General features: G+C 48.8%; 3 protein-coding genes across 4 annotated transcripts in view; 2 read left to right on the forward strand and 1 right to left on the reverse strand.

The window, feature by feature from the left end:
• Ube2l3 (ubiquitin conjugating enzyme E2 L3) overlaps window positions 1-5,616 on the forward strand; it is a 50,598-nt gene extending 44,982 nt beyond the window's left edge. For both annotated transcript variants that reach the window (XM_075970309.1, XM_075970319.1), the window contains one exon: window positions 3,312-5,616. In XM_075970309.1, the coding sequence (XP_075826424.1) occupies window positions 3,312-3,466 (155 nt within the window). In that variant the 3' untranslated portion in view covers window positions 3,467-5,616. The remainder of the gene's footprint in view (window positions 1-3,311) is intronic.
• Window positions 5,617-8,043: 2,427 nt separating this feature from the next.
• Ydjc (YdjC chitooligosaccharide deacetylase homolog) lies at window positions 8,044-9,913 on the reverse strand. The gene is made up of 5 exons (XM_075970333.1): window positions 9,646-9,913; window positions 9,398-9,557; window positions 9,105-9,204; window positions 8,834-9,011; window positions 8,044-8,693 (listed from the first exon to the last, which is right to left on the reverse strand). The coding sequence occupies exons 1-5, from the start codon at window positions 9,807-9,809 to the stop codon at window positions 8,324-8,326; spliced, it is 972 nt and encodes a 323-aa protein (XP_075826448.1). The 5' UTR covers window positions 9,810-9,913; the 3' UTR covers window positions 8,044-8,323.
• A 1,618-nt stretch (window positions 9,914-11,531) lies between these two features.
• Ccdc116 (coiled-coil domain containing 116) lies at window positions 11,532-18,181 on the forward strand. Its single transcript, XM_075956161.1, has 5 exons — window positions 11,532-11,853; window positions 13,385-13,519; window positions 14,516-15,064; window positions 15,156-15,761; window positions 17,268-18,181. Exons 2-5 carry the CDS (start codon window positions 13,451-13,453, stop codon window positions 18,057-18,059), a joined length of 2,016 nt encoding a protein of 671 aa, XP_075812276.1. The 5' UTR covers window positions 11,532-11,853; window positions 13,385-13,450; the 3' UTR covers window positions 18,060-18,181.
• The last annotated feature ends 984 nt before the right edge of the window (window positions 18,182-19,165 follow it).

Below are 19,165 nucleotides of genomic sequence, written 5' to 3' on the forward strand. Positions count from 1 at the left end.
TGTTTTGTTTTGTTTTTTTCGAGACAGGGTTTCTCTGTGGTTTTGGAGCCTGTCCTGGAACTAGCTCTTGTAGACCAGGCTGGTCTGGAACTCACAGAGATCCGCCTACCTCTGCCTCCCGAGTGCTGGGATTAAAGGCGTGTGCCACCACCGCCCAGCTTCTAGTCTGCTTTCTATTGCTAGGACAAAGACTTTGTGACCAAAAGCAACCTGGGGAGGAAAGGGTTTGTTTCAGTTTACAGTTTATAATCTGTTATGAAGGGATATCAGAGCAGGAACCTGGAGGGTAGAACTGAAGCAGAAGTCAGGGGTGGTGGCACATACCTTTGGTCCTAGTACTCTAGAGGCAGAGGTGGGCGGATCTCTGAGTTCCAGGACAGCCAGGGCTACCCAGAGAAATGGTTTCAAAAAAATTAAAAAATAAAAAGAATTGAGGTACATAGAAGCCTACTGCTTACTGGCTTGCTCTTTGTGGCTTGCTCAGTTTGCTTTCTTATAGAATTCAGCACCTGCCCAGGAGCGGCACAGCCAACAAGTGAGTGGGTTCTCCTATATCAACCATTAATCAGAAAAAGGCTTTAAGGCTGGAAAGATGGCTCAGAGGTTAAGAGCACTGGCTGCTCTTCCAGAGGACGTGTGTTCAATTTCCAGCTCCCACTTGGCAGCTCACAACTGTCTGTAACTCAAGTTCCAAGGGATCTGACACTTTCATACCAATGCATATAAAATAAAGTTAATTAAATCATTTTTAGAACAAGAAAATGCTCTATAGACTTGCCTACAAGTCAATCTGGTGGAAACATTTTCTCAGCTGAAGTTCTCTTCCCAGATGAACCTGGCAAAATCCATTGTGGAATTTCTGTATAGTGACATACTGTGTAGCCATAAAAAAAAAAATGTATAGATTCATGGTAGAAGATATACAAACTTTTAAAATATTGTGTTACACGAAACAATTACTCACAAAAAGACTACATGGCAATGTGATTTTTGTCTACAGTTTATGGATTCTGACTATGTAGCCCAGGCTGGCCTCAGGCTAAGAACCTTCTTATCTTAGGCTTTTTTTTTTCTCCTTCAAGACAGGGTTTCTTTGTGTAGCACTGGCTGTCCTGGAACTCCCTTTGTAGACCAGGCTGGCCTAGAACTCACAGAGATCCGCCTGCCTCTGCCTCCCGAGTGCTGGGATTAAAGACGTGCGTCACCACTGCTTGTCTTATGCTTTGAAGTGAACTAATTTCAGCTGTGATGCCGGCACATCTAGTTGAAGAGTATGAATTTGGGAATTTGTATGCTTTATAATCGCTCAGTCGATACAGCACTTTTCTGTGTAAATTCTGTCTTCCTATAGTTCCTCTAAGATGTGCTCATTGCTCACAGACAGGTGCAGCGTCATAATGTGTTTTTTTCTTTCTCATGATTAAAAGTGCCCTAACTGAGCAAAGTGTGTCATACCAGTCCAGAGTCAGGACCCAGCACCCACAAGTGCCTGGAGAGGTGCCCCTGTGCACAGATACATATAGATGGGAGCAGGCCTGCTGTCTCCAGAGCCCAGGGGAATGGGGCTGACAAGGGCCAGATGTTCTGTGCTGCAGACAATGATGTATACTGGCTGTGTTTTGAGTGAGTGAGTCTATTTTATTTATTTATTTAGTTAGTTTTGGTTTTTCGACACAGGGTTTCTCTGTGGCTTTGGAGCCTGTCCTGGCACTAGCTCTTGTAGACCAGGCTGGTCTCGAACTCACAGAGATCCGCCTGCCTCTGTCTCCCGAGTGCTGGGATTAAAGGCGTGCGCCACCACCGCCCGGCTGTGAGTGAGTTTATTAAGTGTGCAGCAAGCCAGAGAAAAAGAATAAATAGTGCTGGTTGGGAGGTGCACACTCTTAGTCCCAGAACTTGGGAGGCAGAGGTGGGAAATGAATCTCTGTAAATCTAAGCCAACCTGGCTACTTAGTGAGTTTCAGGCCAGCTAGCGCTGTATAGTTGAGACCCTGTTTAGAAACATCAGGGGATAGCTAGTATGACACCTACATGGAGGTGTGTGTGTGTGTGTGTCATTTTTTAAAAACATTATTTCTTTATTGATTCTTTGGGAACTTCACATCATAAACACAAATTCTGCTCACCTCCCAGTCCCTCCATATCCTCCCTTCACCCCCAAAAGAAAAATTTAAAAATCAAACCAAAACAAAACATACACAAGAATAAAAAACACATACACACACACACCCAAGAAAAAACCCTCTTCACTTGTACATCTTTCCTGCCTTTCTGACACCTTTTCATTTACCCTGGCATCATCCGGAACACTGTCAGGGAATAAACCCTTTGTCCAGTTGGCTTTACTAGCCCATGTTCACTGCAGTGAATCATTGTCTACTTCAGGGCCTCTGGTTTCTGGCAGGGGTGTCCTTCTTTAAAGGTAGCCAGTTGGAGTCTGCAAGAGAGAGTCCCAGGCAGAGCAGTCTACTCAGGTGAGATTTCCATATAAAAGAACAAATAGCAGATACAGAAAACATCAAATTGGTTGCTTACAACAGACACTGATGGGAAGTTGTATCAGCTAGAGTTTCTAATTGAGCTTTCTTTTCATGGTTGAGTTTTTCATGGCTGAACTTCCAACTCTCCACCTCTTTCCCATCGCAGGCATTTTTATATCATGACATAAACAGTAGTAACTTGTGTTGGAAATTCTTCACCTTCTAGCTATTGTTAAGGGCATGGTGTGTTTACTCTTAGGCTGTTTTGCTGTTCTCTGCTCCCTGTTACTGAGTACTACGATATATCCTTAGATAAGGAACCTTGGAAAACACTTGACATAATCATGCTTGGTTCTGAAATTGGAGGGGCTAACAACCCTTCTTCCAGAGCCAGTTTTTCAGTTCAAAACAACATATGACAATTTACCAAGAGAATGTACATTCCACTAGTTTCAGGCCTGGAAGGCCTCTCTGAAGCTGGGGATTGGCCAGCTGTTTGTTAGCTATCGAGGTCTGTCTTCGGATAACAGAAGGGTTGAGTTTTGGTGGTCAGAATAAACAGACGGCTGCTTTGTCTTAGCACATTGTGGGCATGGGATATAGCTCACTTGGGACAGGGCCAACCTTACCTTCATAAAGCCCTAACTCCAGAGCACCAGATAGAGTGGCACTGGCTGTACCCTCAACACTCAGCAGGGTCAGGATATAGATCAGAAAGTTAGCAACCAGAGTTGAGTCAGTGTAGAGACGGAAGCTTCTTTCCTGAGGTTAGTAACATCTTACCTGTGCTATTTCTGTTTTAACCCCAATGTCTTATCCTTCTTTTGGCAGTAATCCAGTCCCTCATAGCACTGGTGAACGACCCCCAGCCTGAGCACCCACTCCGGGCTGACCTAGCTGAAGAATACTCTAAGGACCGTAAAAAATTCTGTAAGAATGCTGAAGAGTTTACAAAGAAATATGGGGAAAAGCGACCTGTGGACTAAAATCTGCCATGAGTGATTCCAGCAAGTTTGAGCAGAGCCCCCAGCAGTGCATTCAGATACCCCGCAAAGCAGGACTCTGTGGAAAATTGACACGTGCCACCACCTGGCGTCCGCTTGTGGCAGTTACTAACTTTCTACAGTTTTCTTAATCAAAAGTGGTCTAGGTAACCTGTAAAGAAGGATTAAAAAATTCAGATGTTCTAGTTCTGCTTGCTTTGTTTTAAAAATCACTGCTTTAGTCTACTTTGAAAGAATGCCATTTCTTTTCCTGCCCAGACTCAAAGTTACTGTTAGCCCAGAAGGTTTTAAAAAAAAGTTGTGATTCCCTCTCCCCATCACCTTCTTCTTTTTCAATTCCACTTCCACAGACTAAGGCCCCAGCTCCCCACAGAAGCAGCAGCCCTTCTCCTGTGCCACACTGCCTGTGGGTGATAGCTCAAATCCCCTAATGCCATCTTAGCAATGTGCTTACAAAAGGTTATAAAACAATATCAACCCCCCCCCAAAAGAATGTCTGTGCAAAGGGAAGCTGCTTTTACATAAAATCTTAGCAAAATGTTTCCACAGTAACAGACTCAATGGGCAGACCCCAAACTCGCAACCTGTGGTCAGGCTGTCTTTGTAGAGAACCCTGCAATACCAGGTTTGTGGTGACCTTGGAGGGAGGGTCTGCCAGCAGAGAATGCCACGCACTTGTGTGATGAATTCTCTCCAGTCAGCAGCCCTCCTTGCAGCTGTGGTAGACGACCTGCTGGTTATCCCAGGCAAAGCAAAAGCCAGAATATTCTTTTGAAATCTCAATTCTCCACCACCAAGCTCTGCTGAGATGTGCCAAGGAGCCCTCCACTCCTCAGCACAGTAGGCCACCATTGTCTTTCTCCAAATGGTTTGCATCTTGTGGGATCAGCATTGGTGGCTTCTGCTTTGAAACCAGCTGCCCCTTCCTCAGAGCAGCTGCAGGTGCAGCCCAGGAACAGGATGGCCTTTCCCTCCCTCTGGATTCAGCCTTTCCAGGGTCAAGCTCACTTGAAGCTCACTCAGTAATATCCTTTCAATGTGTTTTATATTGTTTCCATTGCCTTTTTTTGTAGAAATAAAATTTGACCTTAGAATTTATCATCAAATGAACTTTGTCAAGATTTGAATGTTAATGTCTTTTCAAGGCAAGTGGGACTGTCCTTGAAGCAGTAGTGACACCCTGAGGAAGCTGTTGGCCTGACTGCCTATGTTCACCAACTCTTTCTACTAGGGGTCTAGACCCTGTGGAGAAGATTGCCTCGAGAAGTCTTGCTTTCTGCTTTAACCTTAGTTCTTTAACTTCAGGGCTACCTAGGGCTCACAAACTTGGAAGACAGCTCTGGGTTTTGCCTATAAACAAGTGAAACAGGTCCTCTCAGGCAGTGTAACACTATTTAGTTTTCCAAGTGTTTCGTTCCTGTGGTGCATAAATGAACTATGCTTTTAGTTCTAGGTGTGCATGGGGCAGGTTTCTGGAGACGTCCATGTGCCCAGGATGGTCAGAGTACTGGGCCTGCATTTCTACGTCTGTCTCTTCATTGGCAGAAAAGTGACAATGGATCTTATTTCATTCACATTCAAATTTGTAATAAAATGCCAAATTCTGTCAGAAGTTGTCCCAACAAGCCACCATTTGTTCTTGTTGCTTTTCTTAATCTAGAGATAGTCCAACTGTCTCATTGCTTAGCTCTAGCTGCCTGTTGCCCCTTACTGCTCTCTGCTCACTATGGGAGGGTTCTCCTATGCCAGCAGCCCCTCTCAGGGACTCTCAGCCCCAGGACTGACAACCATGGCCTATCCTGGAAGCAGAGGCCTGGCTTAGAGTCAGTGGTGTCCCTCTGGGCTTGCATGCCTTGCTCTTTCCAGCCCTGCTGTGGAGCAGGCTTTGAGCAAGCTGGCAGGCAGCTCTGGCTGCTCGAAACGCAAGAGCTGGATCCTCTAGAGAAGGGGAGATCTGTGGAGCAGCCAGCTACCCACCCATCCCTGACACAAGTTGGCTCAGGAATTCACATCCCCCCTGGTTCCTTGAAGTGCCCCAGGTCTTGTCCTGCTCTTTCCATGATGGCAGAGAATAGACTTTCTAAGATGCTGTGACCCCATTCTGTCCTTAATAAAAATGTTCTCAGACACTAGTTTGGGTGTATGGGTTTCTTTGGGGATGGACATTGCTGGGAGCCTATGTTCTTGGAGACTAAAGAGAGTAGTATCTAGGCCTAGGCCCCTGATCATTTTCCTCCACTTGCCTGCCTCTAAAAGGCATACAGGTGCTTCTCTCTTGCCGGGTAGAAGTAGGTGGGGCTGTCAACACTGGGAAAACTGCATGGATATCAAGGAGACTGACCAACACATGAGAAGTCACTTATCCTTGTAGCCCCAAGAAAATGAACTGCAGAGGTGAGGAGGATTTGATCAAAGGCATAAACTGAAGAGCACGTGCCACTGAGCGCTACTGGCTTTGAACTCACAGTCCTCCTCCTCCCGTAGCCTATTTCACTATTCCTCCCTTCCTTGTTTCCCTTCAAATAAGTATTTAGTTCATAAGTCTCATACTCCCTGGATCCTGTTACTGTAGCCAAGGCTGAATAAGCTGAATAAGCAGATTCAGCTTTTGTTTGGGATGTCACTTCCTCTAGCCTTAAGAGATGTTTTCCCCACACACATGTTGTGCAGTCTAGTCTAGGGAGAAGTCAGTTTGATTTTTCCTGCACAGCCCACATTCTATGTGAGCAAACAGCACTACCCTCAGAGAGCAAAGTTGAGGAAGACTCTGACAGTGCAACATGGTGCTCAGCCCAGGTCATTTCCTGGATGACTCAAGACAGCAGTCCTGGGAAACCAGACAGTACAGACCACTTACCCAGCTTCATGCTTAAGGTCCAGAAAAGGAAACTAGCTCTAGAGAACCTTCCTCTTCTCCAGTGTGGCCCAGATCATAGTGATTTGCCATCTGTAAGCTGGGGACTATCCCAGCAGAGCAGAACTCAGCAGAGCCTTCTCTCCTGAGCATTCTGGTGTCAGTCAGACTCCTGGGAGTCTTGCACTGGGCCTCCAGCTGGCAGCCGGCAGAATGTTCCTACACCACAGGAGCCAAGGTGAGGAGATGAACACAGCAGGGGGATCAAACTCAAAATTCTGGACCACAGGGTGTTGAACTTGCCCAAGTCAAGGCTGAGGAAGGTTATTATAGACTGAAGCCAATCAAGGGGAGGAGGAGGATAAGATCCCTTCAAGAAGCCATGCCTTATCAGGCCCGGTCAGAGCTTGTTTCCCTGGCCTCTCCCCACCCCCATTCCAGGATGGATGTAGGCTATATCAGGTAAGTTTAAAGCCTTGTGCTACATCCCCTACTTGTAAGTTTGTGGTGGGGCACAAAAAAGTTGACAAATCTTAGACAGCATGCATGAAACTCTGGGCTTACTCCTAAAAACCATGTAAACTGGGAGTGATGATGTACTCCGTAATCCCAGCGTTGGGAAGTGTGTAAAAGTTCCTGTGTTTGAAAAGACCCAACTCCCAAAAGTTGTCCTTCCTCCAACTGCCACACACCTACATTCACACACATCCTATCATAGTAGTTTTAACCTGTTTGTGTTGTAACTGCAGGGAACAGACTGAAAGAGGCTCTGTAAGCTTGTATAGGAGGGTGTACATGTTTTCAGGAGAGGCAGTCTTTTGCATAAGTGAGAAACTGGGATTCTAGCTACATCTGATATATGGATGCTCTACGGGCAAGGAGTAGGTGAGAAGATGGTGGAACACAGCCTTACATCATTTTGGAAGATGGAAAGGCAGATGGAATACCACATGATTTGTTTTTTGGTACTGGGTATTGAGCCTATAGTTTCACACATGAATGCTAGGCCAACAACTGGGCTGCCTTGAGACTCATTATATCGCCAAGGATGACACTGAATTGATACTGCTGCCTCTACTTCCCAATGCTGGGATTACATGTGCTTGTTTGTGTTGAGCCCTCAGACAACCTCTTTTTAAATCAAAATCCTCCCCAAAACACCCTAATGAGGATCTTTTGTTCCCCTCCCATGAAAAAAGAAAGAAATGGAAGCCTTGCTAGGGCACAGTGGTGTGTGCTTGCAGTCCCAGCTAGTAGAAGGTGATGGAGGAGGGTCTCTTGAGCCCTGGAGTAGAAGGCTAGGCTGAGCAATGTGTTAAGACCCTCATTTTAAAAACAAAACACATATAGACCATGGTATGCATGCATGTACTTCCTCAACACAAACAAGCACATGTAATTTTTTATCTAAGGGATTAAAACTTGTAAGCATGAGCAAAATTAGAAAGTGAAGATTTTTGTTTGTTTCTGTTTTTGTTTCCAAGACAAGGTTTCTCTGTGTAACAGTCCTGGCTGCCCTGGAACTCGCTTTGTAGACCAGGCTGGCCTCGAACTCACAGAGATCTGCCTGCCTCTGCCTCCCAAGTGCTGGAATTAAAGGTGTGCATCACCACAGCCCGGCCCATTTTTGATATCTTGGTCCGAGCCCCTCTGTGCCTATTATTTCTGCGAAGGATACCTGGGCACTTTATAAATCAGCCAAATCTGAAAAACATTATTTTATTAACACACCAACATCTCTCCACTGCTCCACTAAACAAGTGGTTGTGATTTGCACATGAATTGGCACCAAATGCTCATCAGACCAGATGTCTCTGACTAGCCCTGCCTGTCTGCAGGCAGGGCTGCCCAATACTACTCAGTCGCAAGGACCTGGTTTAGTGACTTGTCACTCTGTAAGCCAGACCCTGCTATAAGACCTGGTTCCAGGCTTTAGCCCTGGCCTTCCTCCACAGTGAGAGGCAGTTCGTAGCTGGCCTTTGGTGTCAGGGTGGGGAAGGCTTCAGGAAGGGCTCCAGAGATGCCTCACAGGGAACCCCTTCCCCCGGCCTTTTGGAATCCAGGTCGTCTATGGCGCAGAGCTGCACACCATTCTGGGCCAGCCGAGCCCGCAGGGTAGGTGCCGTGAGGACGTGCAGCTCATGCAGACGCTCCCAAGAACAAGAGAAAGCATCGGGGCCCTCACCGCAGCCCCCTGCTGGAGGCACACTGGGGTATCCTGGGTGTGCCATCAGTTCAGCAGTCAGGGGACGGCCAGCAGGGATATCTTCCAGGGCCCGCGCCAGTGACGCCAAGACTCGGTGAGCAGACATGTGCCGGCCACAAGTGCTCAGGCCCACAAAGGCATCGGTCCACCTGTGAGTGCCAGGATAGAGGTGTTGCCTGAGGACCAGCAGGGCTAGGCAGAGGGTGAAGCAGGACAGCAGATCAGTTCCTAACTTTGGATCTTTGGGGACCCGGCAGGGTTGGATGGGGTGAGGGAGGGCGGTGCTCACCGCAGGCCGTGGCGGGAGAAGGGGCCCATGGCGGCCCGGGCATCGTTCTCCACAGCGCAGGCGAAGGCACGCGCTGGTGCTTCCAGCCACGAGCAGCTACCCACGCCGCGTTCCACTGGCAGCCGCGTGAAACGCACTCCGAACGCCTGCAGGGCCTCGGCGAACACCTGACATACACCTGCTTGGAGGGGTGGGCTCAGCATCGACCTCCCACCAACCTTGGAAAGCAGCTCCCACCCCTACCCGGACCTGGACGCTTCAATCCGCGTACCTGGGAGCACGTGCACGTGCTGGTGCCCGTCCACGTGCGTGGGGGACCTGCCCAACAACTCCCGGAAGCGGTTGAGTTGAGCTTCTAGTTCCTCCCGCACCTGGAGGGGCACAGATACCTTGAGTTTCTGGAAGCAGCCACAAAGCGAAGAGCTCCGTCTGGTGCCACGGTGTGACTGCTCCAGGGTTTGAACTAGCAGTTTATCCAGCGCCCGCGTTTGCCCCAACGACTTCCATGATACCCTCTGGGCTGCATTGATCAGTATCCGCCTGTCTGCAGCCACGCCTCCGCACCTGAGGCAAAGCAACGTCTCCAGCCTCTAAGGCCTTCCGAAATCCCATCTTCCCGAGAAAGAAGCCTTCCGAGCTGAGGAGCGACGAGGCGGTGTGGCGGGCGGGCCCCACAGGACGGCCCTCAGTCAGGTTGGCGTGGAGGCCCGTGGGAATGCTGTGCCTGCGGGCGGAGCGCGAGAGCAAGCATTGTCTGCCACAGACCGGGCAGCCCCCCAAACCTGCCCGTTCCTGAAGGGGGCCTCCCTCACCTGCGGGCCAGCTCGGCTGCGCTCTCTGCGGCTGTGCCGTTGGCCAGCAGTGACACGCTGGTCACAGTTCCTGCCAGGAAGGCCTCCACGATGCCCTTATCGCGCCGCGGGCAGTAACCAAAGTCATCAGCTGTGACAACCAGCTGCACACGAGGCCAAGCCATAGCTGCCAAACGTTGGCTGGAGACCAGAGAGAATGGACTGCAGCATCCAGACCCCGCCCTTGAACGCTGCCGAGGCCCCACCCCGACGCACGCGACTAAATGCGACTGCACGCCGCCATTGTTTTTGCTAACAAGAGGTCTCTGAGTGTCTTGCAAACGGCCGGGTTAACTGCTCTGCAAATTTCTTTTTTTGGCCTATGTCTATAATTCTCTCTCTCTCTCTCTCTCTCTCTCTCTCTCTCTCTCTCTCTCTCTCTCTCTCTCTCTCTCTGTGTGTGTGTGTGCGCGCGCGCGTGCACGCTCTCTCTACGTTTATGCCTGGGCAGGCAGAGACTAGGAAAGGGAATAAAATCCCCTGGAACTGTAGTTAACAGATTGTTGTGGTCCACATGTGAACACATACTAGGACTCCAGTCTTTTGCAAAAGCTGTAAACTCTCTTTACCAATGAGTTATCTCTAGCGCTCAAAAAAACAAAACCAAAAAAAAAACATTTTTTTTGAAAAGTATTTTTTTTAAATGAAGAAAACAAGAGAAATACTCAAAAATTCCCCTTGCTCTTCCCAGTGTTTACCATCACCATTGCTCAGTTTCTGGGCAGTGTTCTGTCCTTCCATTACTTTCCCTAAGAAAAGAAACGCCCTCCTCCTCTCCATCACTCAGGGATGATGGAAGGTTATTTCATTCTTGGGATGCTGCTTCACTTTGTTTTACGCAGTGCCTATGAGCCTTTTCTTATTAGGAGTTCTTTTTTTAACTTTTTTTTTTTCAAATAATCTCTTCCTCACTGGTTCTAAGGGGAGGCTTTTTCTTTCTTCCTGAGACAGGTTTCTCTGTGTGTCTATGTGGGCCTGGCTGTCCTGGAACTCATTCTGACCAGGCTGGTCTTGAACTCAGAGATCTGCCTGTACCACCATTGCCTGACTGTAAAAGTTCTACATAACAAGAACACAAGCATGCAAATCAATGGCCACACTGGAGAAAGCATTAGCCCATTTTCACCTTGAGCTTCAGATAACTTTTACGTTCATCACCTCACTTTTGCTCTTTGTCCAGTCTCGATGTTGTTTTGAAAAACAGACTTATATATCCCAGGCTGGCCTCATTATTCATTCAGCTGAGGCTAGCCTTGAACTTCTGACCCTTGTGCTTCCACCTCTTCAGTGCTGGCTACAAGTGTGTGCCATCACACCTGGTTTATGTGGTGCAGGGAGTTGAACCGAAAACTTCAAGCATGTTAGGCAAGCACTCTGCCAACTGAGCATATCCAACCTGTCTTGGTTTCTCTTGTAGAAAGAGTATTACTGGGGCTGGAGAGATGGCTCAGTGGTTAAGAGCATTGCCTGCTCTTTCAAAGGTCCTGAGTTCAATTCCCAGAAGCCACATGGTGGCTCACAACCATCTGTAAAGAGGTCTGGCTCCCTCTTCTGGCCTTCAGGCATACACACAGACAGAATATTGTATACATAATAAATAAAAAAAAAAAAAAGAAAAGAAAGAGTGTTACTGGGTCAAGCCTGTGATCCTGGTAATTTTGTTTGTTTTACAGCCAAGGAAGCTGAAAAAATCACCAGAGAAGTGGAACAGGAACTGTCCCCTCCAGGTGGAGCCTGACCAGCTCTGGTTCCCTCCAGCTTATTCGACCCCCTGGATCACAGGCAAAGGGGAAAGTATAGTTTAATCCCAACAGTACTGATGATGCTTTGTAAGGGTTGGAAGCCTCAAAGAACCCTTCAGTAAACTGCCTGGGGTAAATACTGCTATGTCCAGTCATAGTGATTATTGAGCCATCAGGGGTTATCCAGCCACTGTGCCCCCCCTAGGAGGCTGCCATCAGAATGGCCCTGAGCCCTGATAAACACAGAAGGAGAAGAGGAAACTACTAAGCTCCTACTGTGTTGGAAATGGAGTCATAGATTAGGCTCACTGCCCTGATTCCTGATGAAGAAGTGCCAGCTGTTAGACAAGACAGAAACAGTGTGGCGTGTTATCAGTCTGTTGGGAATGACAAGCTTCTAGGATGAGAGGAAAAGAACAAAGTAGAGGTGAGTTTATACAGAGTTTCCATAAGGTGCGATGTGTATTGAAAGAATATTTATTTAGCCAGGTGATGATGGCATGCCTTTAATCCCAGCACTCAGGAGGCAGAAGCAGGCAAAATCTCTGTGATTTCGAGAAACCCTGTCTCAAAAAACCAATATGTAGATATAGTTACATAGTTATATATAACTATATATATATAATGCTATATGTGTGTGTTTATATATGTATGTATGTGTGTATGTTTAGATAGATAGATAGATAGATAGATAGATAGATAGATAGAAATACTTACTTTTGGAAGAGGATGTTCCGCTTAATTTACAGATAAGGAGTCAGTGTTGAGAGGCTGAGTCACATCAGGAAAACAAAAAAAATCAGGGACAGGAATTGAAGTTAGGTCTGTGTGGAAAATCAGGACTCTTCACTGCTTCCAAAAAGAAAGAGTTGAGAAGGAAGATGCTGGCTAGTCCACACTGGATAAGGGAAAGAAGTCCTGGAAGGAAGCCAACAGAGTTGGAGGTTCAAGTCTGTGCAGCGACCAGGGGTGAACTGAGGAAGGTGTTTGTGTCATCAGTGGAAGCTGTGACTTTTACCCTGAGCGTTAGAGAAACAAGCCCAAATTCAGACCTCTCGGCAAAATAAAGTCAGATCTTTAAACATTCCCAAGCACGGCTTAGCGGGCTTGACAGAAAAATCCAGCCTGGTGGGGGAGGAGACAATGTGGACCCCACCCACCCCTAACCATTGTGTCGGGGAGGATATTTGAACAAGAGGCTAGATTCTGGCCAATCAGAATGAAGTATGTAAATGAGCAACCTGTGCGGCTGCGGGGGCGGGATTCCAGGACTCTGTGCGGTAGTCCTTAAGCGGGTGCTGACCTAGGGAGCTCGGAGAAGCACAAGAGGAGACTCTGGTGAGCTGCTGGGGGCTCCAGGGAGCCTCTGGTCTGAAAGACCAGAGGAAGTTTGTACACTCGCCCCGTCCCAGACTGTTGCAAAAAAGAAGCAACGACTTGGGTGGTGGCGCACGCCTTTAATCCCAGCACTCGGGAGGCAGAGGCAGGAGGATCTCTGTGAGTTAGAGGTCAGCCTGGTCTACAAGAGCTAGTTCCAGAACAGGCTCCAAACTACAGAGAAACCCTGTCTCAAAAACCAAAAGAAGAAGAAGAAGAAGAAGAAGAAGAAGAAGAAGAAGAAGAAGAAGAAGAAGAAGAAGAAGAAGAAGAAGAAGAAGAAGAAGAAGAAGAAGAAGAAGAAGAAGAAGAAGAAGAAGAAGAAGAAGAAGAAGGAAGAAGAAGAAGAAGAAGAAGAAGAAGAAGAAGAAGAAGAAGAAGAAGAAGAAGAAGAAGAAGAAGAAGAAGAAGAAAAAGAAGCAGCAGCAGCAGCAACGACTTGAATGTCCGTAGATGCATAGCAGATCCCCAGCAGGGGAAGGGTGGGATGTCTGAAGGACACAGATCACAGATGTGGTTCAGGGAGTGAGGGACCCATGGAGGTCTGGTTGTACCTTTACTTCCTCTTCTGCCCTTTACAGAGGAGTCTGCATCTGTGCTGTGGAACCTGAGAAAGGAAGCAGAAAACAAATTTAATTATCCACATCATGGCAAGGTACCGCCACCACTCAGGATATCTGGCTGACGATGAAGGTCACAGCACCTACACGGCTCAGGTCAGTATGTCCAGCTGACCCAACAATAGTGTCTGGACCACTTCCCACCGCTTACCAGGGGACACCCTTTCGTGCCCCACTGTCCTCGGCCCCCAGGTGGGTAGGCTGGAGTCAGCCTGGGCACTCAAGCTGGAGAAGCAGGCTCAAGTCCTCAAGGATAGCACAACAGTGAAAACAGTCAAGGGCGTGCTAGAGACAGGAGGAGGTAGAGAGAGAGAAAGGCTCTCATAATTGCCCTTTCATACCATGAACACAGAATTCCCCTTTCAGGCTCCCAGCTAGGCCAGCATATACAAAAGTAGAGGCATTGGGGACCTTCCATCAACCCTAGCAGACCCTACTCTGCAGAAGCCAAAAAAGGAGCTAGCTACTCTGAGCACTGTCACACAGCCTGAAGGGAGCCGATCGTAATTCAGAGCTGGTGAGACGGCTCAGTGAGTGAAGGCGCTCAGTGTCAATACCCGAGTTCCCTCTTCAAGAGTCACATAGTAGAAAGAACCAACTACAGCCAGCTGTCCTTTGACCTCCACACGTGCACTGAGGCATAGATGTTTAAAATTTTTTAAATATACTTCAGTGGTTGAACATTTGCAGAGGATGTTCGAGACTCTGGGTTCAATCCCCAGCATAATAAAAAGACAGAGAGAGGGGGCTGGAGAGATGGCTCAGTGGTTAAGAGCATTGCCTGTTCTTCCAAAGGTCCTGAGTTCAATTCCCAGCAACCACATGGTGGCTCACAACCATCTGTAAAGAGGTCTGGTGCCCTCTTCTGGCCTTCAGGCATACAGACAGAATATTGTATACATAATAAATAAATAAATATTAAAAAAAAAGACAGAGAGAGAGAGAGAGAGAGAGAGAGAGAGAGAGAGAGAGAAAGTCTTTCCCATTGTTCAATCCCAGCTCCTAATAGCACCTTAGGAGGACTCCAGAGATAGTCCCCACCCCTTGCAGAGCATCCTGCCTGCTATGACAGTCTTGTCTGTTCAGATGCAGCTACCCAAGAAGCATCTGTTGCCGGAAAGGAGGCCGAACTGCAAACTTGGACGTATGCCACACCTACCATCAATGAACCGGTATTCAGAGCACCAGGGCCACCAGCAGAACCCTCGGCGCCCTCAAGCGTTTGGCAGCTTTCTGGATTTTCTGACAGAGGGTCAAGTACTGGACAGCTTGCAGACGGTGGTGGAGCAGGCAACAGAGCGTTTGGCTGCCATGAAGACAGACGCCGGAGTACCCCTGGTGGATGTTCAAGACCCAGTGGAGGTGCCAAGTGGTAGGCTGAGGGCTCGAGCCAGACCCAGCATCAGCACTGTGCATCGGCACCGCACTCGGCCCACGCTGTGTGCTGGGCACCCAAACAATTACCCATCCTGCTCCAGCTCCATGTCGGATTCCCATAGCAGCATCACGGCTGGCTGGCTGGGCTCCCACAGTCAGGAAAGTGACCCTGGTGCCCGACGCATAGGCTCACTGCCACCTGTGAGGGACAAACTCCTGCTTGAGAAAAGCCTCAAGAGGCTTCTGCGACTGGAGAACAAAGGGGTGAGAGCTGTTGCCACGGCTAAGGCTGGCATAGGGTGGGCTAGGGTTAGGCCTTGATTGGACACCGCTCAGCCTTCCTCTCTCTTTGCAGAAAGGTCTGAATCAACCCTGCTCCCAGAGGGATTCTCTGCTGTGGGACTCACTGGGCAGCCAGACCAGCAGTCAATGGACCCGGGAGCATCCCCTGTCTTGGTTCTCTGGGCTTTTGGGCTCCAACTCAGTCACTCCTGAGACATCAGAGTTGGGACTTGGAGAACAGGAGTTGATTTTCCTCAAAGAAGAGTTAAACAAGGAGATGAAGTCACTGCTAAACCAGCCAGCATCCTTCAACCTGCCTGCCTATTGTTCCCTCAGGGAACCCCATTGTACTCTGGACTTCCTGGCTGAGCATCGCCTCTTTCCTGCCCTGCAGCGCGTGGTCAGCCAGGCTGTAGACAAGCTCAGCCGTGCCTGCCGCCATGATGGCTTCCCTCTCTTCCCTGTTGCCTCAGAACCCACCCCAATGCTGCCTGGGAACTCTGGTCTTCTGCCTCCGAATTCCAAAGCCTTCATTCCCTCCAGCAGGGAGGATGGGGAGGAGCCTTGTGATTCTCCCACCACAGCCTCCAGCCCTAAGACATCTCGCAGGAAAAGCAAGGGCAGACATGAATCCCCCTCTATGACTAGTGCCCAGATGGCTACCAGATTCAGGCTCAAGGTGACACCTCCACAAGTGCCTAATGTCCCTCGCCCCTCCTTCTACTCCATGCAGAAGTCCCCTCACTCCAGTCCCAAAGTACAGAAACCATCTGTTGCCTCAAGCGCCAACCACGTATCTCAGCCCCGTCATGGCCTGCACCTCACCCTGCCTGCCCCTGGGATCACAGTGGAGGTGGCCTCCTGCCAGGGCCATATCAGAGGCCCGATCCAGCGTCATCTTGCCTCCCCTCTCCCCTTCCCTGTGTCCTATCCATTTCTTTCTTTAGGAAAAAGATTCTCCCCTTCTTATACCACACTGTGCCCAGAGGTGGCCTCAAGAGTAGAGCTGGAGGTCTTAGAGGAACATTTGCAGGGAAAGGGCTTCTTTCCCCACTGCATCTAGTAGCCACTGTCACTGTCCGATGTCCTGCACTGCAGAAATCTCCTGGGGTAGATACAAGCTTCTGGGGACCAAGAAACCTAGTTTACCTATTTCCCCAGGGGTTGTCAAATTAATAAAGGCTTTTTTTTATCCTGCAATGTTTTTTCTGAGACAGGGTGTCATGTAGCTCACACTGGTCTCTCAAATTATATAATATATATAATATAGTAGAGGGTGACCTTGGACTCCTGATCTTCTTGCCTTTACTTTCCAAATGCTGGGATTACAGGCATGCATCACCATGCCTGCAATTTGGGTATTTTTTTAAAATTATTATTTGTGAGCCCTCCCCTGCAAAGAACAGGGTTTTTCTGTGTAGACCTGACTGTCCTGAAACTCACTCTGTAGACCAGACTGGCCTCGAACTCAGAGATTCCCCTGCCTCTGCCTTTTTTGTTTGTTTGTTTTTGTTTTTTTGAGACAGGTTTTCTCTGTAGCTTTAGATTCTGTCCTGGAACTAGCTCTTGTAGACCAGGCTGGCCTCGAACTCACAGAGATCCTCCTGCCTCTGGAATGCTGGGATTAAAGGCATCTGCCACCACTACCACCACCACCTAGTTTGCTTCTGCCTTTCAAGTGCTGGGATTAAACACATGCGCCACCACACCTGGCTCTATGAATCTCAGGGACCCTCCCACACATTTCCTAAAGATAGGAGTCTTTGCCAAGAGCACCACTCTCTATTCTAGGGTCGAGCTAGCTCAAGCTATCCTAACCCAGCTGTAGGAGTCTAGTCTTTCTGCTCAGTAAAGGGGACATTGGTCAGGAAATGTGTATGAAGACATAGGTGGCCTGACCTTTGGAGGTCCTGGACATCTCTCAACCCATCACCATCAGGGTTCATATGTAATTCCTTCTACACGCAAGCTTGCAGGAACGCAGGCTGCCCAGGCTGGCGGGCATTGCTCTAGACCTGACAGGTGAGGTGTGTGGAATGAATGTCGTGGGAGAGCCGGTGTGGCAGTCTGTATCCTAGTGTGATGTGTGTGGCTTCCCTGTCGATAATAGGGAGGGCATCGCAATGTGCTCTCACAGGGCAGCGAGGGCTAAATGTCTCCTTTTCCCTCTTTCCCTGTTGCACAGAGCCCCAGCACGAAGCTTCCAAGGAAGAAGCCTCTGCCATCCATCTCATCTGTGTCCAGCATGTCCTACATCTCTAACCCCTGGTTTGAGGAACTCACTAACTTCTTGGTTGAGCAGGCAGTCTCCTTGCTTGTCTGTAAGTACAAGTTTGAGGACAGCCTCCATAAGCAACTTGGATTCGTCTCCTTTCCTGTCACTGAGGTTCTCATGGACATCCTTCTGGGCTTCAAGAAAGTGAAGGGCAACCGCATCCGTCTGTCCTCAGACATCAACTGGACCTGCCTTCTGCGTAAGATGGAAGAAGCCGTGTTGGCAAGGCAGGCCGTAAGGCACACCGCTAGGCCAGCAGCCTCCCAGCATAGTACCTCCCGTGTTGGCACTTCCCACCGTAGCACAGAATCACCCTCTGTGCGCCCCGAACTTACTGGTGGCACCAACCAGGACCAGAGTACAGAGTCTCCCTTCTCCCTCCGTCCTGAGATGCCAATCCACCAGGTTCTTAGCCCTCAAGACCCTGGTATAGGCCAGGAGCAGATGCCCAGGAGTCCTTCAGAGCCCAAGCTGTCTGTGATCTCCAATGCTGGTGTGGGCTCCAGATCCTCCAAGGAAATAGTAAATGCCGAAGAGGAAGAGGAAAGTGAAGAGGAGGAGGAGGAGGACGACAGAGGAAGTGAGGAAGATGAAATGAAAGATTTCTTCGAGCGTGAGCAAACCCCCACTAGCCTGCCTGAACATGAGTTAGAGGACTTTACCAATGAGCCCATTGAAATGAGCCCCAGTTACTCCCCATGAGACCCTTGTAAGGTACACCGAGTACTCCAGTGCCTCCTCCCGCCCTATCCAAGTAGCTGGCCATCCAGTCAGCCGCTGTCCTGAGTAAGGGTCTTACAACTGGGTGCTCAGCCAGAGTTCTGTTAATGTTATCAAAGGAGCTAAAGAGACAAAAGGAAATAAATTACATGTTGATGGACACAGCTGTCTGGTCCTGGTGTGTCGTATCTCTTCTCGCACCTGGAGTACCTTCAGGGTGATCCAGCCTTGATGTTACATGAGCTTTTCTTTGGGATATAAGACAGGGCACTAATGATGCACCAGAGGAATGATTTTATCAAGGTCCAACTTGGTGAACCAATGATTTTATTGGGTTTGCGGAATGGATGAATGGTTATTTACAGGATTATGAGACCTCCAAACAGCTCCAACATCAAAGTCTCACCCCAGTTTGGATAATGACTTCACCATAGCTGCATAGAACCCCGCCCCCCAACCCAGGCTCCAGTTCTTCCACACTGTGTAGACCCTAGTTCTCAACCTTCCTAATGCACGGCCCTTTAATACAGTTCCTCGTGCAGTGGCAAGTCCTACTGCTACTGTTATAAACTGTAATATCTGCTATTCGGATGGTCTTAGGTGGCCCCTATGAAAGAGTCATGAGCCACGGGTTGAGAACAACCCTTCCTAGTATTGTCAGGGATCAAGGGACTAAGTGCACCTTGGTCAGAATACAGCCAGGAAAGAAGTATAGGAGTGGCTGTGCTCCCAGATGAAGCAGGGGACATCACTGGGCTCAGTCTTGAGGGGCCTTGTCTACAGCCACAGCCGCTCTGGTGAAGGCTGCCGTGCTGAGAGGACAGCGTTCCACAGCACCTGGGGACAGTCAGTCTACATGACAGCTGGTGGAGCTTTGCCTCCAGAGCTGTGTGGCTACTTCCTGCATCTCTTCCGTGCCCTATTCTGCAACGTTCTGTCTTATCAAGACTTTCTGGACTTCCTAGGTGTCGCATCATAGCTGCTCAAGAGCAAGCAAGAGAGAGTCATTTCATAAGTTCTGTGACTATGGAGACCCCTGGCTAACACAGACTCTTTATGAATGATGAATCGGAATCTGTAAAGATAGG

Source organism: Microtus pennsylvanicus, chromosome 1 (assembly GCF_037038515.1).
Source record: "Microtus pennsylvanicus isolate mMicPen1 chromosome 1, mMicPen1.hap1, whole genome shotgun sequence".
NCBI classification, from domain to species: domain Eukaryota; kingdom Metazoa; phylum Chordata; class Mammalia; order Rodentia; family Cricetidae; genus Microtus; species Microtus pennsylvanicus.

Bases quoted from the DNA above. Each gene is read 5' to 3' on its own strand.
- Ccdc116 (XM_075956161.1), top strand. From the start codon at position 13,451: ATGGCAAGGTACCGCCACCACTCAGGATATCTGGCTGACGATGAAGGT. The intron at 15,065-15,155 runs GTGAGAGCTGTT...CTCTCTTTGCAG, and splicing joins TGCGACTGGAGAACAAAGGG to AAAGGTCTGAATCAACCCTG. The intron at 15,762-17,267 runs GTGACACCTCCA...CCTGTTGCACAG, and splicing joins CTACCAGATTCAGGCTCAAG to AGCCCCAGCACGAAGCTTCC.
- Ydjc (XM_075970333.1), bottom strand. From the start codon at position 9,809: ATGGCTTGGCCTCGTGTGCAGCTGGTTGTCACAGCTGATGACTTTGGT. The intron at 9,205-9,397 runs GTGCGGAGGCGT...GTGCCCCTCCAG, and splicing joins GAGACGTTGCTTTGCCTCAG to GTGCGGGAGGAACTAGAAGC. The intron at 9,012-9,104 runs GTACGCGGATTG...CCCTCCAAGCAG, and splicing joins GCACGTGCACGTGCTCCCAG to GTGTATGTCAGGTGTTCGCC.